Raw genomic sequence first — 27,440 nt, forward strand, 5'->3', positions numbered from 1 at the left:
TCCGACTCACAGTTACATCCAGGATCCTGCTGCACTTCCTGTGCTTGCGATGGGAGAAGATGAAGAATCCAGAAAGCAGTTGGTTGTTGTTACCTAAAAGTTCCCACCTTCTTCATCCTGTATTTGATAGCCCTTATGCTGACACCATCTGTAAGTATTTACGTTTCTGTATGTTTTTATATACTTACATGTTATTAAGTAATTTCCTACTTTTCGCCTCGTCAAATATTGCTAGCTAAACAGTCCTAACCGTTAGCGGTCAACCATTAGCCATTGCCATAGAGATGTATTGTTTAGCCCAGCTGTTCACTAGCCCCATTCAAATGTGCAGTGCATTGGGAAAGTATTTAGACCCCTTGACTTTTTCCACATTTTGTTACATTCTTATTCTAAAATTGATTAAATTGCTTTTTTTCCTTCATCAATCTACACACAATGCCCCATAATGACAAAGCAAAACCAGGTTTTTAGAATAAAAATTTAAAACTGAAATATCACATTTGAATAAGTTTTTAGACCCTTTACTCAGTACTTTGTTGAAGCACATTTGGCAGCGATTACAGCCTTGAGTCTTCTTGGATATGACACTACAAGCTTGGCACACCTGTATTTGGGGAGTTTCTCCCATTCTCTGCAGATTCTCTCAAGTTCTGTAAGGTTGGATGGGGAGCGTTGCTGCACAGCTATTTTTAGTTCTCTCCAAAGATGTTCGATCGGGTTCAAGTCCGGGCTCTGGCTGGGCCACTCAAGGACATTCATAGAATTGTCCTGAAACCACTCCTGCGTTGTCTTGGCTGTGTGCTTAGGGTCATTTTCCTGTTGGATGGTGAACCTTCGCCCCAGTCTGAGGTCCTGAGAGCTCTGGAGCAGGTTTTCATCTAGGATCTCAATACTTATCGTCTTTCCCTCGATCCCGACTAGTCTCCCAGTCCCTGCCGCTGAAAAATATCACCACAGCATGATGCTTCCACCACTATGTTTCACTGTAGAGATGGTGCCAGGTTTCCTCCAGACATGACGCTTGGCATTCAGGCCAAAGAGTTCAATCTTGGTTTCATCAGACCAGAGAATCTTGTTTCTCATGGTCTGAGAGTCTTTAGGTGCCTTTTGGCAAACGTCAAGTGGGCTGTCATGTGCCTTTTACTGAGGCTTCCATCTGGCCACTCTACCAGGCCTGATTGGTGGAGTGCTGCAGAGATAGTTGTGGGGTGGGGACAACGAAAGGAACCGTGACGCTTCTAGTGTGCACACAGCCACCTAACTGTAGACAAGATCCCACACCAGAAAGTGGGAAACAGGGCTGCCTAAATATGATCCCCAATCAGAGACAACGATAAACAGCTGTCTCTGATTGGGAACCATATCAGGCCAACATAGAAATACAAAAACCCCTAGACCTACAACAATCCTAGACCTACAAAACCCTAGACATTCAACACTAGAGTACACACCCCGACCTAACCAAAATATATAGAAAACAGAGATATCTAAGGTCAGGGCGTGAAATACGGTTTCTCCACAGAAAGTTGAAAGCATCTGGTCTATCTCCTTGCTTATTTTACTGTCAAGATATAAAGATAGAGCGCCATGTGTTAGTCTAGAGATACCTTCAGCCTTGATTATTAGGACTCTTCCTTTTAAAGATAAGTCCCTCTGTAGCCATTGATTTAGCTTCTTCTGGGTTTTTTTAATAAGAGGGTTCAAATTTAGTAAGCCTCTAGACTTCTGATCCTTTGTAATGGTTATGCTTAAATATGTAAGTTCTTCTTTTACTGGAATACCATAATATGAAGGTGTCACACAATCTTTGACAGCCATGAGTTCACATTTATTAATGTTAAGATATAGACCAGACACTTTGGAAAAGGATTGTATCACATTGATCGATATGGGAACTTGGTTAGCATCTTTCAGTAGTATCATCAGCCAGCTGGCTTATAATAATTTCTTTACCAGTTATGGAAATACTTTGTACAGGACTATTATTTAAAACATTTGTAAGAAGCTGGGTGATTAATAAAAACAGGTACGGAGAGATAGGAACACCTTGCCTAATTCCTCTCTTTTAACTCCAATCTAGGTGAGGTGCCATATTTCAATTTGATAGAGATGTTACCATTTGTATAGAGTCTTAATAGCCTTAAAGAAAAAATCCCCAAAGCCAAGTCTCTCAAGGGAGTGGAAGAGGAACTGATGCTCTTCTGTGTCAAATGCATTTTAAAAATCTAAAAATAATATGAATCTATCCTCAGTTATTAGGTCTGAGTAGTCAAGTATGTCTAATACTAGTCTGATATTGTTAGAAATATGTCTGTTCCTCATGAAGGGCGTGAAATACGGTTTCTCCACAGAAAGTTGAAAGCATCTGGTCTATCTCCTTGCTTATTTTACTGTCAATATATAAATAGTGTGTTTCATCAATTACTGCATCCAGGACTTCTTTAATTATTTTTGCAAATAGTAAGGCTATTATCTTATAGTCATTATTAAGAAGACAAATTGGACGCCAGTTATCGATGAGCAGCACTTCTTTTTTAGGCTTAGGTATCAGTGTTATTAACCCCTGACTCATTGTAGGAGGGAGAACATTGTTTTAATACCCTCTAAAAAGACTTCAAATAGGAAGGGAGCTACTTGTTCAGAAAAGAATATGTAAAATGCTGAGGTAATTCCATCAACACCTGGTGATTTATTGTTCTTTAGATGTTTGCTTTGATGGGTTTATCACACTGTTTACATTCTATATCACTGATAGAGTGAACATTATTCAGTGAGTCAAAAAAACATATCTGTGGATCCCTGACAGTGTGTAGAGCTATACAATGTTCTGTTATGTTCAGTGTTCCCGGGAGCCGAAGACGTGGATTTCGATTAAGGCAGCCCCCTGTACCTCGCTGATTGAGGTGTTGGGTTAAATGCGGAAGACACATTTCAGTTGAAGGCATACAGTTGTACAACTGCCTAGGTGTCCCCATTTTCTTTCAACCATTTCTATGGGCAAAATGAATGGGGAAAAAATAGGGCTTTGGAATAAATGCCGAAAATAAGGTCTGAGGTTAACACAGGTTTATGAGATCGAATAAGTTTTATTCTATAGAACAGTCAGTTAGTGACCATTATGAATTATGAAGCCTTTATGTGCGTTTGTTTTATTTATGACATAATTCACAAAAAGTGACGTTAGCTGATTGAGATCTCCTAAGCCTGTGTTTACCACAGACCTTATTTTCGGCGTTTATCAAAAAACGTTACAAGAACTCCATACATTTCCATGGGCTTTGTTCAAAGAACCATGGAGCAGTTCGTGAATACAAAAAAGACGCCATTACTAAAAAAATATATAAAACCTGAAAAACGTGTGTGCGTATCACGTCAAACGTCATTTGACGTACATTTTTAGCGCGGAGTTTGTTGTTTGCGGAAAAGGACAGGGGGAAGAGCACTTCTGGATTTGTTTGTCTTTTATAAAGTTCTGCTTTGTAATATTCCAGGATATCTTTATTTTTTTTGAATTTGTCTCAGAGAGTATTCAATTAGTAGCATCGGCTATCCTTTACAAGCGATTTGTACGATAAAGGTAAAATCAAGTTTTGTAACGTCAATTCGATTTGCAAAGAACTTTGCTGGCTAGCTCAGCTCGTTAGCCTAGGTTGATGATGGGGTCTATTTTGAACCTAGACATTAACTAAGTTAGCTAAACAGCAAGTAGCTTGGTAGTTCAAAGCAGTCTTCTAATATATACTGAACAAAAATATACAAATATATGAGTTACAGTTCATCTAAGGAAATCGGTCAATTGAAATAAATTCATCAATCTATGGATTTCACATGACTGGGCAGTGAGTGGCGCGTCCATAGTAGGGCCAGGGAGGGCATCGGCCCACTCATTTGGGAGCCAGGCCCAGCCAATGAGTCCCCCCCCCAAAAGGCTTTATTACAGACTGAAATACTCCCCAGCACCCCACCTTCCCACTCTGACCATCCTGCGGGTGAAGGGCCTTGGCTGGCGTGATTATACATGGTCTGTGGTTGTGAGGCCAGTTGGACCTACTGCCAAATTCTCTAAAATAATATTGGAGCCAGCTTATGGTAGAGAAAGTATCCTAAAATTCTCAGGAAACAGCTCTGGTGGACATTCCTGCACTCAGCATGCCAATTGCACACTCCCTCAAAACTTTAGACATTTGTGGCATTGTGTTGCGTGACAGAAATGTACATTTTAGTGGCCTTTTATTGTCCACAGCACAAGGTGCACCTGTGTAATGATCATGCTGTTTAATCAGCTTCTTGATTAGCCACACCTGTCATGGATTATCTTGACAAAGGATAAAATGCTCATTAAGGGATGTAAACAAATTTGTTTAAAACATTTACGAGAAAAGCTTTTTGTGTGTATGGAAAAGTTCTGTAATCTTTTATTTTAACTCATGCAACATGGGACCAGCACTTTACATGTTGTGTTATTTTTGTTCAGTGTACATTCTCCAAACTAGAAGCTAGCTAGTTGAGCTTGTAGCTAGTTGTTCAGGTCTGTGTTGTTTGAAGAGTGTACAATTGAGTAATATCAGCATAAAGTAATTTTTTTTGTATCTGCTTGTTTCCTTATTAAAAACCTTGTTTCAACATAGTTAGCTAGTCAAACCGGAGTTAGCAGATTGCTAAAAGTCAGCTAACTTGCCAGCTATCCCATGCACAGTAACTTGGTTAGCTGACAGTTGCTCTGCAGAATAATCAGTGTGTACTCGGTCATTGTGCCTCTAGTCAACCCACATCTTGACTGTCACAAACAAGGAACACAGGAAGATGTGTATTACAGAAACTGGACATATGCAAAACATGTTGATCACTCTAAGCTAAATATTAACTTTAGTCAACTTAAATTTCCCAATTACATGTTAACATTTCATCACATTCATCATGTCAGAATTGGCACTGGTTTAAATGCTCATCTGTATTTCTAGATCCACAGTCCACAGAACAAATGGAAGTCATTCCCTCTGTCTGCGATGACAGCAACAGCACAGAAAGTCACGTCAAAGCCGACAAGCACATTGGAAGGAGAAAACTATCAAGTGAGTTTGATCGTGCAACAGGAAGTAGAGGCATTGTTTCGGTGATATTGTCTTTACCAATTATGTTATGCCTTCTGTATGGTAACTCTATTTTTCTCCAGTGGATGTGGAGAATGACATTGAGTACCTCTACGAAGCTGTTCCTCAGCTGTCCACAGTTTTCCACATTTTAGACAAAATTGGGGAAGGTATGTAGTAGTACTCTGTATGTCTTCATATGCAGACGACTGCGGGTTAGCCACAGTTTGGCAATTAACAAATATCAGTTTTAAAAAAGGGTTATCCTATATCAGTTGTTTTTGGCAAAACAAAAAAATACTTTGTTTTATGTAGGTACTTTCAGTTCAGTGTACCTGGGTGAGGCTCTGATGGCCAATGGGACGAAAGAGAAATTTGCCCTGAAGCACCTCATCCCCACCAGTCACCCTGTGAGGATCGCTGCAGAGCTCCAGTGCCTCACTGTGGCTGGGTAAGTCTCACACTTTACATGCTCTGGGTGTAGGAGCAATATTACCACAAGCACTAATATTTTCATGGACTGATCCACTTGCAGAGGAACATTCTCTCAAGAGATGCATGAATAGGATTGCACTGCATTAGTTTACAGTTTAGAACAGGGGTCCCCAACAAGTCGATCACCCAGATTTTATAGGGCCCCCCTTAGTAGTTTGTTAACAATTATTTTACCAGGTATATTGGCAGTAAAAACAGTACACTACTTTCTCTTGTACACTGATGTTCCCGGGGGAGAGGAGAAGAATGTCACTATTTGAAAGCTAGAAAAAGGAGCTTGTGACATGTTTGAGTTTTTAAAAGTATCTCTCATGCTAGAAAAAGGAGCTTGTGACATGTTTGAGTTTTTAAAAGTATCTCTCATGCTAGAAAAAGGAGCTTGTGACATGTTTGAGTTTTTAAAAGTATCTCTCATGCTAGAAAAAGGAGCTTGTGACATGTTTGAGTTTTTAAAAGTATCTCTCATGCTAGAAAAAGGAGCTTGTGACATGTTTGAGTTTTTAAAAGTATCTCTCATGCTAGAAAAGGAGCTTGTGACATGTTTGAGTTTTTAAAAGTATCTCTCATGCTAGAAAAAGTTGGGAGACCCCAGGTTTAGACAACACAATGTTCTCAATGTTTTTCTTCCCTCTTTAAGTGGAAAAGAAAACGTCATGGGCGTGACCTACTGCTTCAGAAAGGATGATCACTGTGTGATTGTTATGCCTTATATGGAGCATCAAACCTTTGTGGTGAGTCAATACTGTGTAGTTGGTTACCTGGTTTGTGTGTTTATACCTTGTTTGTGGCATAACACTAGCAAAGTGACGGAAATCTTTCTCCTATCAGGATATAATTGGCCTGCTGAGTTTCGAGGAGGTGCGTCAGTATATCTACCACCTGCTGAAAGCTCTCCGACATGTCCACCAGTTTGGCATCATCCACCGTGACATCAAGCCCACCAACTTCCTTTACAACCGGCAGGAGAAGATGTGAGTACTGAATACCCCTGTATCACTGGAGCTAACCTTCAGCTCTATATGACACTCTGGAATACTTGACTCAGTTAGTCAGGTCCAGAGATCATGTCTTCTGGTCTGACGTCCACATTTTGGACTGAGATCATTAATCTCCTGTCTTGAATGGTCTCTAGTCCAAAATTCAAGCATTTATAAACCCATTAAATGTTTGCTACCTGCAACTCCCCCACATTTTGTTGGGGTGCGTATTCCTACCATATATTGTTTTCATGGTGGTTTGCAGGTTTGCCCTGGTGGACTTTGGGCTGGCACAGGGCACGACCGACACCCAGATCGAGCTGTTGAAGGTGGTGAAGCAGAAGACCCAAAAGTGTGGGGGCTCCACGGGGAAACCGGAGACATCACAGGGGAAACGGGCACCAACCTCCCTAGCCCCACCTCTACAATCACTTTCACACCCCAGGACCTCAGCACCTCACTCTTCCTCCTCCACCTCTTCTTCCACTTCCTCAAAACCACCAGATAAGAGGGTCTCGGTCTCCACATTTTCCTCCACCACCCGCTCTAAACACACCAAGGTTGTCACCACTGGAACTATCTCTTGCACTTCATTTGGTTACAGTGGTGTTATGGTATTTGTCTATAGGCTTAGTTTTTATTAACTCATTGACCTTGTAGTTATTGGACCATAAAGTGTTGTGATACTCTGAAGATGTTTTGAGCTGAAAACACACTTCAGGGATGTTGTAATGTATACGGTGACATGTAGTTATCTTGCTTTATGTACTTTGTCTGCGGTGTTCATTAGTGACATGATGTGACTTAGTTTTTTTTTTTTAACCAGGAGTTCTCAGGTCTGTGTAAAACACAGCGGGCCGTATTTGGAGAGAGGAACCTGAATAGCTTTACCTCCGTCCCCACCAAAACCACTGACCCCAAGTTAGAGGTAGGAAATGCTTGCCTTCTCTCCTGTTACATTCAATCCATAGCTACTCTGTTGTCCAGTGTGTATTTAACACATTTGATTGACAGACATATTGCCGCACAAGTTTGGTATACTTTTCAGTTCTATCTTAGCTAGCTGTAACTCTGTTTTAGTCTTTTGGAGTTGTCACCAACAAATACATGTTTCTGGATACTCAGTCAGACTGCCCTCCAGCAGTAACAACCCAGACGATGAACTGTAGATTTTTTTGGGAAAGACTTTCCTCGGATCATAACAATCCTTTTTCTCTATGTTGGGCCAGCTGGTGAAGCCCACTAAAACAGAGGACCCTGCCACACGCAAGTTTATCTCTGCCCACCGGCGCCCAGTACCTGTCAGGACCCCTGTCAGCAACCAGAGACCCAACCAGAGGATGACCCCTGCTGCGGTCAACCTGGGCTTCACCTGCAGCTGCTACTCCACCGACAGAGTCTGTAACATCTGTATGTCTAGGAAACAGCAGGTGGCTCCCAGGGCCGGAACCCCTGGCTTCAGAGCACCAGAGGTCCTGACCAAGTGTCCCAACCAGGGAACAGGTAAGGCTAACAGATACCATCCTCAGCAGTACTACACCTCACATCTTTACTAATACTCCTCTCCACTGCAATGTCGCTCTCTGCATTGTAAATAAGAATGTGTTCTCAATCATATTTCACAGTAGATGTCAACTTGTTTATTTTTCACTCCTGTCTCCCTGCAGCCATAGACATTTGGTCAGCTGGTGTGATCCTGCTTTCCCTGCTGAGTGGCAGGTACCCCTTCTTCAAAGCCAGTGACGACCTCATTGCCCTCACACAGATCATGACCATCCGAGGCTCCAGAGAAACCATCCAGGCTGCCATGACTTTCGGTGTGTATTTCGTCTTATCGACCATGTTTGCCACCATTGTCGGTGGTGACGACATCTTGATGTCACAAACGATGGTTTAGCATATTTGAACTTGACTTTAATGCTGGAATCTGGCAACGCACAAAGCAGGGCAACATGCCAAATGGCCTATTCCCCATAGCCTAAATGTTTAATATGTATGTGGTAGTTTGACTATTAACATAATGCAAGTGAACAATGTGCATTGTAGAAAGAGAGGAGAGCATCAAAGCAGCTGAATGTCACATGGGGTCCAAGGTGTTTTCCTCCTCCGTCTGATTGGCCTTTTGCAGCGGACACGTCGTTGTCTGGCTTGTTGTTTTAAAATCTTCGTTTTTAAAAATATGTTTTGTCTCTTTTTTTCTCCAATTCCCTTTTGATTTGAATGACTTTTTGACCTAGGCATAGCCTATTCTTTCATGATCAAACATTGAACTCTGTTAGGCCTATAGATTAATTCAATCTCAGAATAGCCTGAATAAAAACATAGTATAGTAATAATGAGGGAGAGAAAGACTAATCGAATAGGAAGTCGACTAACCGAACAGGAAGTTTTTTTTATTTTTTATTTTATTTTCACCTTTATTTAACCAGGTAGGCTAGTTGAGAACAAGTTCTCATTTGCAACTGCGACCTGGCCAAGATAAGGCATAGCAGTGTGAACAGACAACACAGAGTTACACATGGAGTAAACAATTAACAAGTCAATAACACAGTAGAAAAAAAGGGGAGTCTATATATACATTGTGTGCGAAAGGCATGAGAAGGTAGGCAAATAATTACAATTATGCAGATGTAAAGGTAGAGATATTGGTGTGCAAAAGAGCAGAAAAATAAATAAATAAAAACAGTATGGGGATGAGGTAGGTGAAAATGGGTGGGCTATTTACCAATAGACTATGTACAGCTGCAGCGATCGGTTAGCTGCTCAGATAGCAGATGTTTGAAGTTGGTGAGGGAGATAAAAGTCTCCAACTTCAGTGATTTTTGCAATTCGTTCCAATCACAGGCAGCAGAGAACTGGAACGAAAGGCGGCCAAATGAGGTGTTGGCTTTAGGGATGATCAGTGAGATACACCTGCTGGAGCGCGTGCTACGGATGGGTGTTGCCATCGTAACCAGTGAACTGAGATAAGGCGGAGCTTTACCTAGCATGGACTTGTAGATGAGCTGGAGCCAGTGGGTCTGGCGACGAATATGTAGCGAGGGCCAGCCGATTAGAGCATACAAGTCGCAGTGGTGGGTGGTATAAGGTGCTTTAGTGACAAAACGGATGGCACTGTGATAAACTGCATCCAGTTTGCTGAGTAGAGTGTTGGAAGCAATTTTGTAGATGACATCGCCGAAGTCGAGGATCGGTAGGATAGTCAGTTTTACTAGGGTAAGTTTGGCGGCGTGAGTGAAGGAGGCTTTGTTGCGGAATAGAAAGCCGACTCTTGATTTGATTTTCGATTGGAGATGTTTGATATGGGTCTGGAAGGAGAGTTTAGAGTCTAGCCAGACACCTAGGTACTTATAGATGTCCACATATTCAAGGTCGGAACCATCCAGGGTGGTGATGCTGGTCAGGCGTGCGGGTGCAGGCAGCGAACGGTTGAAAAGCATGCATTTGGTTTTACTAGCGTTTAAGAGCAGTTGGAGGCCACGGAAGGAGTGCTGTATGGCATTGAAGCTCGTTTGGAGGTTAGATAGCACAGTGTCCAAGGACGGGCCGGAAGTATATAGAATGGTGTCGTCTGCGTAGAGGTGGATCAGGGAATCGCCCGCAGCATGAGAAACATCATTGATATATACAGAGAAAAGAGTCGGCCCGAGAATTGAACCCTGTGGCACCCCCATAGAGACTGCCAGAGGACCGGACAGCATGCCCTCCGATTTGACACACTGAACTCTGTCTGCAAAGTAATTGGTGAACCAGGCAAGGCAGTCATCCGAAAAACCGAGGCTACTGAGTCTGCCAATAAGAATACGGTGATTGACAGAGTCGAAAGCCTTGGCAAGGTCTATGAAGACGGCTGCACAGTACTGTCTTTTATCGATGGCGGTTATGATATCGTTTAGCACCTTGAGCGTGGCTGAGGTACACCCGTGACCAGCTCGGAAACCAGATTGCACAGCGGAGAAGGTACGGTGGGATTCAAGATGGTCAGTGATCTGTTTGTTGACTTGGCTTTCGAAGACCTTAGATAGGCAGGGCAGGATGGATATTGGTCTGTAACAGTTTGGGTCCAGGGTGTCGCCCCCTTTGAAGAGGGGGATGACTGCGGCAGCTTTCCAATCCTTGGGGATCTCAGACGATATGAAAGAGAGGTTGAACAGGCTGGTAATAGGGGTTGCGACAATGGCGGCGGATAGTTTCAGGAATAGAGGGTCCAGATTGTCAAGCCCAGCTGATTTGTACGGGTCCAGGTTTTGCAGCTCTTTCAGAACATCTGCTATCTGGATGTGGGTAAAGGAGAACCTGGAGAGGCTTGGGCGAGTAGCTGCGGGGGGGGGGGGAGCTGTTGGACGAGGTTGGAGTAGCCAGGCGGAAGGCATGGCCAGCCGTTGAGAAATGCTTGTTGAAGTTTTCGATAATCATGGATTTATCGGTGGTGACCGTGTTACCTAGCCTCAGTGCAGTGGGCAGCTGGGAGGAGGTGCTCTTGTTCTCCATGGACTTCACAGTGTCCCAGAACTTTTTGGAGTTGGAGCTACAGGATGCAAACTTCTGCCTGAAGAAGTTGGCTTTAGCTTTCCTGACTGACTGTGTGTATTGGTTCCTGACTTCCCTGAACAGTTGCATATCGCGGGGACTGTTCGATGTTAGTGCAGTCCGCCACAGGATGTTTTTGTGCTGGTCGAGGGCAGTCAGGTCTGGAGTGAACCAGGGGCTATATCTGTTCTTAGTTCTGCATTTTTTGAACGGAGCATGCTTATCTAAAATGGTGAGGAAGTTACTTTTAAAGAAAGACCAGGCATCCTCAACTGACGGGATGAGGTCAATGTCCTTCCAGGATACCCGGGCCAGGTCGATTAGAAAGGCCTGCTCACAGAAGTGTTTTAGGGAGCGTTTGACAGTGATGAGGGGTGGTCGTTTGACTGCGGCTCCGTAGCGGATACAGGCAATGAGGCAGTGATCGCTGAGATCCTGGTTGAAGACAGCGGAGGTGTATTTGGAGGGCCAGTTGGTCAGGATGACGTCAATGAGGGTGCCCTTGTTTACAGAGTTAGGGTTGTACCTGGTGGGTTCCTTGATGATTTGAGTGAGATTGAGGGCATCTAGCTTAGATTGTAGGACTGCCGGGGTGTTAAGCATATCCCAGTTTAGGTCACCTAACAGAACAAACTCTGAAGCTAGATGGGGGGCGATCAATTCACAAATGGTGTCCAGGGCACAGCTGGGAGCTGAGGGGGGTCGGTAGCAGGCGGCAACAGTGAGAGACTTATTTCTGGAGAGAGTAATTTTCAAAATTAGTAGTTCGAACTGTTTGGGTATGGACCTGGAAAGTATGACATTACTTTGCAGGCTCTCTCTGCAGTAGACTGCAACTCCTCCTCCTTTGGCAGTTCTATCTTGACGGAAGATGTTATAGTTGGGTATGGAAATCTCAGAATTTTTGGTGGCCTTCCTGAGCCAGGATTCAGACACGGCAAGGACATCAGGGTTAGCAGAGTGTGCTAGAGCAGTGAGTAAGACAAACTTAGGGAGGAGGCTTCTGATGTTGACATGCATGAAACCAAGGCTTTTTCGATCACAGAAGTCAACAAATGAGGGTGCCTGGGGACATGCAGGGCCTGGGTTTACCTCCACATCACCCGCGGAACAGAGAAGGAGTAGTATGAGGGTGCGGCTGAAGGCTATCAAAACTGGTCGCCTAGGGCGTTGGGGACAGAGAATAAGAGGAGAAGTCCTGAACAGGAAGTCCACATTTAGTTTTTGCTTTACTTTATCAAAGTGCTGGCAAAATAAATTGTGCCGTCGGAAAATCCCTCCTCGCAAACCAAACAGCCAGTAATATAGGCCTACACTAGGGTACTGTCAATACAAGTTGCATTAAGTGTTACTTTGACAAGTTAAACTTATAAACTAACATTTTATAATATTGCCAGTGTTTATTCATGTCCTTGAATTGTGCAACGGGCAATTGGGCATAAGCTCCCGCAGCAGCATTTTCAATAAACGGGAACAAAAAATACAAATGTTATTTAACCAGGTAGGCTAGTTGAGAACACCTTTATTTAACCAGGTAAGCTGGTTGAGAACAAGTTCTCATTTGCAACTGCGACCTGGCCAAGATAAAGCAGAGCAGTGTGACACAGACAACAACAGAGTTACACATGGAGTAAACAATAAACAAGCCAATAACACAAACAAATCAATGACACAGTAGAAAAAATAAAGTCTATATACAGTGTGTGCAAAAGGCATGAGGAGGTAGGCAATAATAGGCCATAGGAGCGAATAATTACAATTTAGCAGATTAACACTGGAGTGATAAATGATCAGATGATGATGTGCAAGTAGAGATACTGGTGTGCAAAAGAGCAGAAAAGTAAATAAAATAAAAACAGTATGGGGATGAGGTAGGTAGATTGAGTGGGCTATTTACAGATGGACTATGTACAGCTGCAGCGATCGGTTAGCTGCTCAGATAGTTGATGTTTAAAGTTGGTGAGGGAAATAAAAGTCTCCAACTTCAGCGATTTTTGCAATTCGTTCCAGTCACTGGCAGCAGAGAACTGGAAGGAAAGGCGGCCAAATGAGGTGTTGGCTTTGGGGATGATCAGTGAGATACACCTGCTAGAACGTGTGCTACGGGTGGGTGTTATCGTGACCAGCGAACTTGTAAATGTTGAGAGGTTTGTAGTCTGTCCATCCTTTGCCCTGATTATCGTTTTGCATATTCTGCAAGTGACTTCGATCAGGTCTTCTGGCTCACCTTAATAATTCCTCCTGAAACCGAATAACTGCCAAAGACGTTTTTCCCAACCCAGTCAGCCATTTAATTTTTTTTCTAATTTAGTGCCAGACAGACTATACTGACCACCACTACTACAAATGGTTATCTGTACCGGTGTACAACTAAAGTAACCAAGGTGAAACATAGCAACGTCAGAACATTGCTAGGGAAATTACCCAAGTTGCGCTGTGATTTCGATGCTAAATATAAAAAATAAAAAAATTAAATGCTGCCATGTGGACAGCCAATAGGGTCTTCCCCAGCAGGAAGGAGACACTGCATCTGACCAGCCAGAGAAAGTGTCAGCTCCTGCTGGATGAAGAAGGGCAGGTAGCCCCAGGGCCGGGAAGCCTCCCATCCATCTAGGAGAAGTGGTCTCAGTCGGATTATTGATTTTCTTTTTCATGTCCTCCCTGGAGGGGAAGAGGGTGTGGTCAACTCTACCACTCTGCCCCCTTTTCTGCAGGGCCACCCCAGGTGCCCCCAACCAACTCAGACAAGAGGTCTCTCACATCTCCTTGGACCCTCAACTACTCCTCAATCTTCATACAGACCTTTTTGTCTGTCATTTCCTCTCCTTCCTCCATGGTATTTTTGTTGTTGCTCTTCAGACTCTTCTGTGCCCTAGGATGCTTGAAGAGGCCACATAAATATATCTTGGTTGTATCTCCGTTGCTTGATGAAGCAACACTGAGCACCAGATTGAGTCACAAGCTATTGTATTTGCAAAGTTGTCACTGACATCACTTCACCTACGGAAGGAAAGTCCTGTATCTTGATGTCGTAATGAGGCTACCAAAGACCTGTTACTGTTATCAATGTAATTGTTTGGATAATCTAATTTCCTGTTAGTCATGTCACTTAAAAAACAGCAATAAGAGGCTCCAATTAATAATGTAGCTTAGTTCATAACTTTATAAAAAGCCATTTACAAAAAAGGCTAAACTTTTTAAAATGCTTTAATTATTGAGTTGAATTACAAGAGTAAGGGCAGGATGCCACTGGTAATATTAAAAACGGTAAACCCATAGTAAAGTACAGCAGTCTGACCATAACATGACCATTATTCAACCACAGGTAAATCAGTGGTGTGCAGCCGTGAGCTCCCCCGGCAGGACCTGAGGACCCTGTGTGAAACCCTCAGAGGAAGGAGACCATCCCCGGACGATGAGGCAACACCACATCCCCACAGAGACACTACCACACGCCACCACCGTACCCATGACTCCCCCATTTCCACTCATCCCCCCGGAGAGCCCTCTAGACAGCACCTCCCAGAGGAGGACCAGACCCTAGCAGAGCCTGAGGCCCAGGATGAGAGGGGATGGGACAGGGTGCCTGACGAGGCCTACGACCTGCTGGATAGACTGCTGGACCTGAATCCAGCCAAACGCATCACAGCTGCACAGGCACTGCAGCATCCACTTTTTACTGACCTCTGAGATTACTGTTTTCACACATCTTTGCCAAGGAAGTGTATGAATTTCAAATGTGAAGATGTGCTATTTACTTGAATTGTTCCTTGTTACCATATAATTTATGATAGCCTTGTTAAATATAAAATTGTACTTACATTCTCAGAATAAAATGTATTAAAGCACTCTTGGGAACTGATGAAGACATTTCCAAAGCATGGTTAGAAAGGCTAGAGTTTATTAACTGTCTAACAAAGATCCATCAACATGATTTAACTTAGTGGCATTTGAGTAACTAAATAAATGGCCAAGGCAGACATTTAAAACGATTAACTGCCATCGAGCATTTAGTCTGGTCGAGTTGAAGACTGAACATGCTTTATTACAGGTATTCAAGAAGCTGGTCTTGGTGTCATTATGCCTGAACCTGAATTATTTAGGTAACGATGCCAAAATAAAACAATCGCCACATTGTCAGAATCCAAAGAAATTTCACCAGAAACAAGTGATCCAAAGTGCTTTGCTTAATGACCCGAATCGCTTATCTAGGCAACAGGGAGGGAGTTCAATTATGAGGCCTCAATACAACACGGTGAAATTGTAACCCAGATCCACTGCTGCTTCAGGGTTTCTCTTTCACTTCGATGATTTCCTCTATTCTCGCCAGGACGCTCTCCATCATGTCAAACGTGTGCAGTGCTGAGTGCAGAACCTACAATGGCAAGCATGAGATTAAAAATACATTTACATACAAAGTAGGCAGAAATGTATAAATCATGCTAATTCTCAAATTACCCAAAGACAGAAACAATATTTTATACAGATGCATCTAAATGTTTTACCTGAAGCTGCATCTCTGGCGTCATGTTTGGCATCTTCTCGTTCCCGACTGTCAGAGAGCACACTGACTCCTGGGTCTGGGACTCTGCTCAGACAAACAAAAGTTACTATCACATGAAGAAAACATGGATCGAAAGCCAATTCGTTCCCTAAGACGCCAGGGAGCCAAAATAGACACCACAGAAGTAAACTCGGCAAAAAAAGAAAATGTCCTCGCACTGTCAACTGTTTATTTTCAGCAAACTTAACGTGTAAATATTTGTATGAACATAAGTTAACTGAACAAGTTTCACAGACATGTGGCTATGAGAAATTGAATGTGTCCCTGAACAAAAGGGGGGGGGGGGGGTCAACATCAAAAGTAACAGTATCTGGTGAGGCCACCAGCTACATTAAGTACTGCGTAGGCGAGGTTGTTGTCGGTGGTCTGGTGAGGACCTGCCTTACAACAGGCCTACAAGCCCTCAGTCCAGCCTCTCTCAGCCTATTGCGGACAGTCTGAGCACTGATGGAGGGATTGTGCGTTCCTGGTGTAACCCGGGCAGTTGTTGCCATCCTGTACCTGTCCCGCAGGTGTGATGTCCGAATGTACCGATCCTGTGCAGGTGTTGTTACATGTGGTCTGCCACTGCGAGGACGATCAGCTGTCTGTCCGGTCTTCCTGTAGCGCTGTCTTAGGCGTCTCACAGTAAGGACATTGCAATTTATTGCCCTGGCCACATCTGCAGTCCTCATGCCTCCTTGCAGCATGCCTAAGGCACGTTCACGCAGATGAGCAGGGACCCTGGGCATCTTTCTTTTGGTGTTTTTCAGAGTCAGTAGAACGGCCTCTTTAGTGTCCTAGTTTTCATAACTGTGACCTTAATTGCCTACCGTCTGTAAGCTGTTAGTGTTTTAACGGCCATTCCACAGGTGCATGTTCATTAATTGTTTATGGTTCATTGAACAAGCATGGGAAACAGTGTTTAAACCCTTTACAATGAAGATATGTGCAGTTATTTGGATTTTTACGAATTATCTTTGAAAGACAGGGTCCTGAAAAAGGGACGTTTCTTTTTTTGCTGAGTTTAGGAAGGTATACCAGCTGGCACCTAGACGAGACTAAGTGGTTGTGTCTCACCTTTAGCATTGGTCTTCTTGCTGTTGTCTTTGGTGTTCTGGAGCTCAGCCTCGTAGTGGGCTTTGGACATGTTCAACCCTGTGCGTAGTGGCTTCATGTAGTAGTCCTCAATCTTATACAGCTCAGTCCAGATCCCCGTCTGGACACCAGAGAATGATTAGTGTGTGCATTCAATTAACCCAAAGAAGACCAGGCAACAGTGTAAACATCCTCAGTCATCCTCACTATATCAAAATTTCACTTTTTGTGTTCATAAACATTGCATGCATCCCTTCTGCAATATAAGTGTTGTGGTTGAGGCAGTAGCTACCTGGTTCCTCCACGCTTTGTCTCTGATGAGTAAATAGCGCAGCAGGTTCAGAGACTCCATCACCCTGTCAGAAAGACCAAGGCGTTAAGTCTCACTACACCCTACTACTGCTCACTGGGCTAAACTTGTTTGAATCGATCAATTATTGTAGTGAATATTGCCTGGATGGTGGGTGGAAAACATTGCATCAATCAACTACTGGTAGTTGGGTGTGGAGTGGACTGACCTGTCCAGGTTCTGTAGGAGGTCGGTCTCAGGACCCTGGGAGAGACACAGCACCTGACGCAGGAGAGGGAACAGGTGTGCCCCCATGAACCACTCGTTACCCTTGTCCGGCTGACGAGGAGAGATATGTACATTTACATAGGTAATATAGCACCACTGGTAAAGGTATAGTTCACTTTTTTAAAGTTTTAGCCCAAAAATGTAAAATCATTTACATTTGCAATCCATGTAAATCTGAAAAGGCGCAAAACCATGAGCGCCGTACCTTAAAGGCAAAGTCGATCTGGTTTTTGATGTTCTTGATGATGTAGCCCTCTACTCCTGCATGGTGACTTGTCTTCAGCATGCACCTAAAATGACATGAAAAGTTATCAGAAAGGTGTCAGAACAAAAGAGCGGCCATATTGTTCTACAGGGGTGAACTTAACTGGAAGAATTTGTATTTGGCTTCCGTGTCAAATTTATCGATGCTCAACTGCAGCACTTTTAGTCCTTTAATTCTCTGTGAACAGAAAATAACATTTGACCGCTAATGTTAGTAATACAGTGGGGCAAAAAAAGTATTTAGTCAGCCACCAATTGTGCAAGTTCTCTCACTTAAAAAGATGAGAGAGGCCTGTAATTTTCATCATAGGTACATTTCAACTATGACAGACAAAATGAGAAAAAAAATCCAGAAAATCACATTGTAGGATTTTTAATGAATTTATTTGCAAATTATGGTGGAAAATAAGTATTTGGTCAATGACAAAGGTTTCTCTCAATACTTTGTTATATACCCTTTGTTGGCAATGACAGAGGTCAAACGTTTTCTGTAAGTCTTCACAAGGTTTTCACACACTGTTGCTGGTATTTTGGCCCATTCCTCCATGCAGATCTCCTCTAGAGCAGTGATGTTTTGGGGCTGTTGCTGGGCAACACGGACTTTCAACTCCCTCCAAAGATTTTCTATGGGGTTGAGATCTGGAGACTGGCTAGGCCACTCCAGGACCTTGAAATGCTTCTTACGAAGCCACTCCTTTGTTGCCCGGGCGGTGTGTTTGGGATCATTGTCATGCTGAAAGACCCAGCCACGTTTCATCTTCAATGCCCGTGCTGATGGAAGGAGGTTATCACTCAAAATCTCACGATACATGGCCCCATTCATTCTTTCCTTTACACGGATCAGTCGTCCTGGTCCCTTTGCAGAAAAGCAGCCCCAAAGCATGATGTTTCCACCCCCATGCAGTAGGTATGGTGTTCTTTGGATGCAACTCAGCATTCTTTGTCCTCCAAACACAACGAGTTGAGTTTTTACCAAAAAGTTATATTTTGGTTTCATCTGACCATATGACATTCTTCCAATCTTCTTCTGGATCATCCAAATGCTCTCTAGCAAACTTCAGACGGGCCTGGACATGTACTGGCTTAAGCAGGGGGACACGTCTGGCACTGCAGGATTTGAGTCCCTGGCGGCGTAGTGTGTTACTGATGGTAGGCTTTGTTACTTTGGTCCCATCTCTCTGCAGGTCATTCACTAGGTCCCCCCGTGTGGTTCTGGGATTTTTGCTCACCGTTCTTGTGATCATTTTGACCCCACGGGGTGAGATCTTGCGTGGAGCCCCAGATCGAGGGAGATTATCAGTGGTCTTGTATGTCTTCCATTTCCTAATAATTGCTCCCACAGTTGATTTCTTCAAACCAAGCTGCTTACCTATTGCAGATTCAGTCTTCCCAGCCTGGTGCAGGTCTACAATTTTGTTTCTGGTGTCCTTTGACAGCTCTTTGGTCTTGGCCATAGTGGAGTTTGGAGTGTGACTGTTTGAGGTTGTGGACAGGTGTCTTTTATACTGATAACAAGTTCAAACAGGTGCCATTAATACAGGTAACGAGTGGAGGACAGAGGAAGCCTCTTAAAAAGTTACAGGTCTGTGAGAGCCAGAAATCTTGCTTGTTTGTAGGTGACCAAATACTTATTTTCCACCATAATTTGCAAATAAATTCATAAAAAAATCGTACAATGTGATTTTCTGGATTTTTTTTCTCATTTTGTCTGTCATAGTTGAAGTGTACCTATGATGAATATTACAGGGCTCTCATCTTTTTAAGTGGGAGAACTTGCACAATTGGTGGCTGACTAAATACTTTTTTGCCCCACTGTATATATATGTGTTATAAATACAACCTCCAGAGGACAAAGTAGTCATAGTAATCATATGTATACAGGTTACTTACCAAATGCTGAATTGGACACAATGTCATGACTTTCACCAAGTTCTAAAATGTAAAAGAAGGATAAAATGTCATTGTGATTCACACAGCGAGATGGGATGAAGCAATTCCTCTCTACTGATTTATAAAACACAAACGATCGCAAGTATTTGCGGCATTACATCAATATTGGATGTTTTGTTTTACCTGAGGGACACTGAAGAACGATTTGAGCTCCATTAGCTGGACTGGGAGACTGTTGTCCTCAACCCTAACCAGGCTCTTTTCATACAGGTCCTTAGGAAAGGACAAACAAGCAATTAAGAGTTGTAGAAGGTCAATGAGAAAGTGTTACTTGTACAGAATTGCTAGTCTTCCGACTTTTAAACAGAGGATCCTTACCAGTCCTTTCTGCAGCCTGGATTCTTCCGTTCTGGGGGGGGCACCAAATATATTGTTTGGATTTAAACACAATCAAAACCAATTTTCAAGACTTTACAGAAGTCTATAAAATGCTATACATTGTCATTTACATAAATTGGAAAAGAAAGTCAAAAGTAAATTAATATGTACCTGCTCAAGAAGAGGTTGATGTATTCCATATTACACTGAAGAACAAACACTGAGCTGAAAGAAGAAAAGAGTGTTAGGACAATCAACACTGTTTTAGCACTTACATTAAGAGCCAACCAACCCCAATACCACGAGGCATACAATACAAATTGAATAAAAAACTTCTTAGCCAGGTGCAACAGTACTTTCAGAGTAATATGAACTGAAAACACACAGTCTTTATTCCCTACCTGAAGACTGTGGGGAAAGTATCCATGGCAATGTGCTGTACGAACAGCAGGTAGGCCAGGCTGGCCAGAGACTCTTTGGGGTAGCACACCTCTTCCTCCAGGAACCCAGGCACCTCTCTCCTCCTCAGCAGGCTGTGAGACAGTAGGTCAGGGAGGGACTCCCCGATGTCTGACAGGATGCCCTGCAAAACACACACACACACACACAGGAGGAGCAGGGTTAACCTAAGTATAGAGAGGGTTAGCCCTTTATTAGTTAGTTACCCCTATACAGGATGAAGTTTCACCTAGCTGTATGAGAACTCAGGTAGCCTAGCGGTTAAGAGCATTGAGTCAGTAACCGAAAGGTCGCTGGATCGAATCCCCAAGCCGACTAGGTAAAGACAATCTGTTGATGTGACCTTGAGCAAGGCACTTAACTCTGATTGCTCCTGTATGTCCAGAGCGTCTGCAAAATGACTAATGTGAACACTTAACTCTGATTGCTCCTGTAAGTCCAGAGCGTCTGCAAAATGACTAATGTAAACACTTAACTCTGATTGCTCCTGTAAGTCCAGAGCGTCTGCAAAATGACTAATGTAAACACTTAACTCTGATTGCTCCTGTAAGTCCAGAGCGTCTGCAAAATGACTAATGTAAACACTTAACTCTGATTGCTCCTGTAAGTCCAGAGCGTCTGCAAAATGACTAATGTAAACACTTAACTCTGATTGCTCCTGTAAGTCCAGAGCGTCTGCAAAATGACTAATGTGAACACTTAACTCTGATTGCTCCTGTAAGTCCAGAGCGTCTGCAAAATGACTAATGTGAACACTTAACTCTGATTGCTCCTGTAAGTCCAGAGCGTCTGCAAAATGACTAATGTGAACACTTAACTCTGATTGCTCCTGTAAGTCCAGAGCGTCTGCAAAATGACTAATGTAAACACTTAACTCTGATTGCTCCTGTAAGTCCAGAGCGTCTGCAAAATGACTAATGTAAACACTTAACTCTGATTGCTCCTGTAAGTCCAGAGCGTCTGCAAAATGACTAATGTAAACACTTAACTCTGATTGCTCCTGTAAGTCCAGAGCGTCTGCAAAATGACTAATGTAAACACTTAACTCTGATTGCTCCTGTAAGTCCAGAGCGTCTGCAAAATGACTAATGTGAACACTTAACTCTGATTGCTCCTGTAAGTCCAGAGCGTCTGCAAAATGACTAATGTGAACACTTAACTCTGATTGCTCCTGTAAGTCCAGAGCGTCTGCAAAATGACTAATGTAAACACTTAACTCTGATTGCTCCTGTAAGTCCAGAGCGTCTGCAAAATGACTAATGTAAACACTTAACTCTGATTGCTCCTGTAAGTCCAGAGCGTCTGCAAAATGACTAATGTGAACACTTAACTCTGATTGCTCCTGTAAGTCCAGAGCGTCTGCAAAATGACTAATGTAAACACTTAACTCTGATTGCTCCTGTAAGTCCAGAGCGTCTGCAAAATGACTAATGTAAACACTTAACTCTGATTGCTCCTGTAAGTCCAGAGCGTCTGCAAAATGACTAATGTAAACACTTAACTCTGATTGCTCCTGTAAGTCCAGAGCGTCTGCAAAATGACTAATGTAAACACTTAACTCTGATTGCTCCTGTAAGTCCAGAGCGTCTGCAAAATGACTAATGTAAACACTTAACTCTGATTGCTCCTGTAAGTCCAGAGCGTCTGCAAAATGACTAATGTAAACACTTAACTCTGATTGCTCCTGTAAGTCCAGAGCGTCTGCAAAATGACTAATGTAAACACTTAACTCTGATTGCTCCTGTAAGTCCAGAGCGTCTGCAAAATGACTAATGTAAACACTTAACTCTGATTGCTCCTGTAAGTCCAGAGCGTCTGCAAAATGACTAATGTGAACACTTAACTCTGATTGCTCCTGTAAGTCCAGAGCGTCTGCAAAATGACTAATGTAAACACTTAACTCTGAGTGCTCCTGTAAGTCCAGAGCGTCTGCAAAATGACTAATGTAAACACTTAACTCTGATTGCTCCTGTAAGTCCAGAGCGTCTGCAAAATGACTAATGTGAACACTTAACTCTGATTGCTCCTGTAAGTCCAGAGCGTCTGCAAAATGACTAATGTAAACACTTAACTCTGATTGCTCCTGTAAGTCCAGAGCGTCTGCAAAATGACTAATGTAAACACTTAACTCTGATTGCTCCTGTAAGTCCAGAGCGTCTGCAAAATGACTAATGTAAACACTTAACTCTGATTGCTCCTGTAAGTCCAGAGCGTCTGCAAAATGACTAATGTAAACACTTAACTCTGATTGCTCCTGTAAGTCCAGAGCGTCTGCAAAATGACTAATGTAAACACTTAACTCTGATTGCTCCTGTAAGTCCAGAGCGTCTGCAAAATGACTAATGTAAACACTTAACTCTGATTGCTCCTGTAAGTCCAGAGCGTCTGCAAAATGACTAATGTAAACACTTAACTCTGATTGCTCCTGTAAGTCCAGAGCGTCTGCAAAATGACTAATGTAAACACTTAACTCTGATTGCTCCTGTAAGTCCAGAGCGTCTGCAAAATGACTAATGTAAACACTTAACTCTGATTGCTCCTGTAAGTCCAGAGCGTCTGCAAAATGACTAATGTAAACACTTAACTCTGATTGCTCCTGTAAGTCCAGAGCGTCTGCAAAATGACTAATGTAAACACTTAACTCTGATTGCTCCTGTAAGTCCAGAGCGTCTGCAAAATGACTAATGTGAACACTTAACTCTGATTGCTCCTGTAAGTCCAGAGCGTCTGCAAAATGACTAATGTAAACACTTAACTCTGATTGCTCCTGTAAGTCCAGAGCGTCTGCAAAATGACTAATGTGAACACTTAACTCTGATTGCTCCTGTAAGTCCAGAGCGTCTGCAAAATGACTAATGTAAACACTTAACTCTGATTGCTCCTGTAAGTCCAGAGCGTCTGCAAAATGACTAATGTAAACACTTAACTCTGATTGCTCCTGTAAGTCCAGAGCGTCTGCAAAATGACTAATGTAAACACTTAACTCTGATTGCTCCTGTAAGTCCAGAGCGTCTGCAAAATGACTAATGTAAACACTTAACTCTGATTGCTCCTGTAAGTCCAGAGCGTCTGCAAAATGACTAATGTAAACACTTAACTCTGATTGCTCCTGTAAGTCCAGAGCGTCTGCAAAATGACTAATGTGAACACTTAACTCTGATTGCTCCTGTAAGTCCAGAGCGTCTGCAAAATGACTAATGTAAACACTTAACTCTGATTGCTCCTGTAAGTCCAGAGCGTCTGCAAAATGACTAATGTAAACACTTAAATGGAAGTGGAATATAATCTTCATGAATAGTATAAAAAGAGCTAGCCTGCTGCCAGAGCTGCTTGTGCTGTATTAACAGTCTCCTATAGTCGTTGTCAATGCCCATAGGATTTAGATATACGACACAAACAGATCTGGAACCAGGCTAGCTCTAGGAGCAATGGTCACAATCTGAGCAGGCATCTTACCAGAATCTCTGTGGCAAAGTTCCTGAGGGGAGATTCTGCTAGGGTTTCAGGATCCTTCAGCTGCACCTCCAGAAGAGGCTCACAAAGACTCTTCATACTGCTAGGGTGACAACACACACAAACACACACACTCTATACACACGTTATAGACACACTCTATTCATGCACCTAGACACTTAATGCACCGTACTTTAACGTTGGAGCTCGGAGCCAAAGAATTTCACTGTACCCTGCAATCACACCTGCAACCCTGTACATGCGACTATTAAACACTCAGAATCCAATTCTCATCTGCTAAGCTACAGTATGATTGATGGTGTATTGTATCTGTCCCTATGTAAAAAAATATATATAAAAAAATAAAAATACACATGCTAACTCAATAGCTCCCCAGTAAAACCTACAACTTGAGCAGCTCAGTCCTCAGCTCATCCTCTTTGGGCGTCCTGCTCTGCTTGGCCTCCTCCACGAAGGGCCTGACAAAGACCAGCAGGGCCGAGCAGCAGCGGCACAGGCTGAACACGTCGTCCTCCTCCTGCTCCTTGGTCTGGGGCACGGGCAGCCTGGCCACCTGGTCCAGCAGAGTGGAGAGAGCCATGCCCACCGAGGAGGCCTTCCGGCTGCCCAGCCGCAACAACACTGAGGGGGAGGGTGGAGAGGTGGGGACAGTAAGGGAGAGGTTCAGTGTGAGGAAAAGGGTGGGAGTAGACAGGGAAATGTGAGTAGGGGCAAAGGGCATTAGGGTGGGAGTAGAGGAAGTGGGTGGGAAGGTGGTAAGAGAGTGGATAGGTGATAAGGGGTGTGTAGATTGAGAGAGTGGTAGCAGAGAGTAGGCATTAAGGCATGGGAAAGGGATACAGAACCTTCTTAATGGTCAAGAATGTCAAACAATATTGAGGGTTTTCCATTCAGCGGTGGAAAGGTGTTCCTCACCTTTCTGTAGTGGCTGCAGCAGGAGGATGACGGTCTCTGCGATGGAGTCAGGGTGAGCCTCCTCAACCTGCTCCAGCAAGCCAACCAGTAGCTCCTTGGGACTGCAAACCTGACCAATCACACACAAGAATATAGGGTTCCTTTTTCTGTGTCAATGCACTTCCGTGTCTGGACATGCAAACATGTAGCCTAATCTCAGATCTGTTTGTAATTTCTTGCCAACTCCTATGGTGATCTGGGGCCAGACTAGCAAAAATTTACATTTTATAACCAAAACAACAATATGGCTGCGTTTAGACAGGCAGCCCATTTCAATCAGATCAGCTCGGAAAAAGAGCTTATGTGAAAAGTTCTGATATGATTGGTCAAAACGCAGAGTATTAGACCTTTGTAATAACGTATAATAATTAGAACATGTCAACAGACCTCCAGCAGGTGTGTGAGGATGGCGAGGCAGTGAGGAAGATTATTTTCCTCCTTCTTCAGCAGAATCTGAACCAGAGGACCCAGCAGGTTCCAGCCCATACATCTCACTATGTTCTACAGAAAAACAAGGGGAGAAGTAGTGTTACTTCACTATGTAATAACTAACATATACCATCATTATGACCCAGAGGTTTTCCTGGTCAGATCATATGGTTAGGAAAACCTCAGGTTCCAACCATACATCCCTATAAAAGTACATATATAGGCTACTTTAAGAGAGAGAGCCTTTCAGCTGAGAAGCAGCACACCACATCCAAATGACCATCTGTTGATGTGCAAGGCACTTCACCCTAATTTGCTCCCTGGGCGCCGTACTACTATGACTGACCCTGTAAAACAACACAGCAAGCAACTTTTTTTCAACACATTTCACTGCACCTATCCAGTGTATATGTGATAATACAAGTTGTATTTATTTTTTACTGTACACTTGGTATAGATGTCTGGTACAATCTTTAGTTCACCTTATTTTCCTCATCTAGGACGATACTCAGAACCTGAGCACTCTCTCCATCCTCTAGACAGGTACGTCCAGCTATCTGGAACACGGAATAATCCTCAGTCGTATAGTTGTCATCCTGGATGGCTTGCTGCATGAGAAAGGGGTAGAGAAAAAGAGAGAGAGGGAAAGGGGGGTTGGTAAAGTCTGTCCTTTACTAACCTCGTCCCCAAGCTACTGCGCACATGCTATACTAAGCATCTGAGCTTTGGGAGGACGTCTGGGTGAGCGAGACCAGCTTGGGGAGGAAGCCTGGGTGAGCGAGACCAGCTTGGGGAGGACGCCTGGGTGAGCGAGACCTGCTTTGGGAGGATGCCTGGGTGAGCGAGACCAGCTTGGGGAGGACGCCTGAGTGAGCGAGACCAGCTTGGGGAGGACGCCTGAGTGAGCGAGACCAGCTTGGGGAGGACGCCTGGGTGAGCGAGACCAGCTTGGGGAGGACGTCTGGTGAGCGAGACCAGCTTGGGGAGGACGTCTGGTGAGCGAGACCAGCTTGGGGAGGACGTCTGGTGAGCGAGACCAGTTTGGGGAGGACGTCTGGTGAGCGAGACCAGCTTGGGGAGGACGTCTGGTGAGCGAGACCAGCTTGGGGAGGACGCCTGGGTGAGCGAGACCAGCTTGGGGAGGACGTCTGAGTGAGCGAGACCAGCTTGGGAGGACGTCTGGTGAGCGAGACCAGCTTGGGGAGGACGCCTGGGTGAGCGAGACCAGCTTGGGGAGGACGTCTGGTGAGCGAGACCAGCTTGGGGAGGATGTCTGGTGAGCGAGACCAGCTTGGGGAGGACGTCTGGTGAGCGAGACCAGCTTGGGGAGGACGCCTGGTGAGCGAGACCAGCCATAACACAATGCTCTGGTGAACTCAGTTGTCATAGGACACGTGTCAAACTCATTCCATGCAGGGCTGAGTGTCTGTGTGTTGCTCCTCCCTTGTACTTGTTTGATACATTAAGGTCACTAATTAATTTGGTACTCTCCTCGCCTAGTTGTCTAGGTCTTAATTGAAAGGAAAAAACTAAAACCAGCAGACACTAAGCCCTAAATGGAATTTCACACCCCTGTCTTATGTGTACTCTTATAACTTACACATCTCTGGACGACATCACTCAGTTGTTCTAGAGCCATCCTCGTTGTCTCGGCTGTTCTCCAACAGAGGGTATCTCTTCACTAAACACTCCTGTGAGGGGGAAAAAATGTGTGTTCAGTAGTACGGGTTATTAAATAACACGTTTCGAATGCAGTCATCACAGTTTTGTTTTATGTATGAAATCGTGGCACACAAAACAGAGAGTCAAGGCAAAGTAGGACTATTTAGCATGCACCAGCTGATTTGCTGTGAGTGAGTGGCACACATAATGGATGTAACGTCAGAAATGTATATTGGTTTAACTCCATCATTAGTGATTTGATAAAACTGTATTTTGTTTGTTTATACTAGTGGCGTAGCTAGCCTAGTCTAAAACGCACATGATTAGGAAATAAGCAAGAACGGAATAGTCAAATCACTTCATTATTGTGGCTGCTTTGCCTTGAGGCGAGAAATCGAGGCAACAATAGACTCTAAGTGTAATCATTTCATAAAGCTACATAGGATCTACAGCTTAATTTACACGATAAAGAATATAAGGCCATAGTTAAAGTATTAATCGGTTTAATTTATTAGAGGAATTGCTACTTACATGTCAATTATCGGAGACACTGTCAGTCGCGTGGATTCGGAAGTGTTTCGGCAGCGTTGACCCTGATGAATTGCCGTAGATGTAATACG

The 27,440-nt window shown here is 43.6% G+C and overlaps 2 protein-coding genes across 4 annotated transcripts; one reads left to right on the forward strand and one right to left on the reverse strand.

Annotated features, from left to right (window-relative positions):
• Positions 1 to 14,940, forward strand: LOC139375909 (cell division cycle 7 homolog (S. cerevisiae)). Of its 2 annotated transcripts, none has more exons than XM_071117868.1 (11): positions 1 to 150; positions 4,962 to 5,072; positions 5,174 to 5,260; positions 5,406 to 5,541; positions 6,223 to 6,316; positions 6,414 to 6,556; positions 6,828 to 7,122; positions 7,389 to 7,490; positions 7,792 to 8,065; positions 8,230 to 8,379; positions 14,418 to 14,940. In XM_071117868.1, exons 1-11 carry the CDS (start codon positions 60 to 62, stop codon positions 14,780 to 14,782), a joined length of 1,848 nt encoding a protein of 615 aa, XP_070973969.1. In that variant the 5' UTR covers positions 1 to 59; the 3' UTR covers positions 14,783 to 14,940. The 2 variants fall into 2 exon arrangements, with proteins under 2 accessions (XP_070973969.1, XP_070973970.1); XM_071117869.1 differs by lacking the exon at positions 1 to 150 and adding an exon at positions 3,390 to 3,577.
• On the reverse strand, positions 14,862 to 27,426 carry LOC139375910 (glomulin, FKBP associated protein a). 2 transcript variants are annotated; one of them, XM_071117872.1, is made up of 19 exons: positions 27,352 to 27,426; positions 26,759 to 26,849; positions 25,641 to 25,766; positions 25,117 to 25,230; positions 24,691 to 24,799; positions 24,162 to 24,396; positions 23,758 to 23,854; positions 20,244 to 20,425; positions 20,014 to 20,067; positions 19,843 to 19,873; positions 19,648 to 19,737; positions 19,465 to 19,506; positions 17,679 to 17,752; positions 17,516 to 17,600; positions 17,252 to 17,361; positions 17,026 to 17,089; positions 16,716 to 16,854; positions 15,598 to 15,680; positions 14,862 to 15,467 (listed from the first exon to the last, which is right to left on the reverse strand). In XM_071117872.1, the coding sequence occupies exons 2-19, from the start codon at positions 26,795 to 26,797 to the stop codon at positions 15,378 to 15,380; spliced, it is 1,764 nt and encodes a 587-aa protein (XP_070973973.1). In that variant the 5' UTR covers positions 26,798 to 26,849; positions 27,352 to 27,426; the 3' UTR covers positions 14,862 to 15,377. The 2 variants fall into 2 exon arrangements, with proteins under 2 accessions (XP_070973973.1, XP_070973971.1); XM_071117870.1 differs by having other exon boundaries at positions 23,758 to 23,857; positions 27,352 to 27,425.
• Between the last annotated feature and the right edge of the window lie 14 nt (positions 27,427 to 27,440).

This window comes from Oncorhynchus clarkii, chromosome 20 (genome assembly GCF_045791955.1).
Source record: "Oncorhynchus clarkii lewisi isolate Uvic-CL-2024 chromosome 20, UVic_Ocla_1.0, whole genome shotgun sequence".
NCBI lineage: Eukaryota > Metazoa > Chordata > Actinopteri > Salmoniformes > Salmonidae > Oncorhynchus > Oncorhynchus clarkii.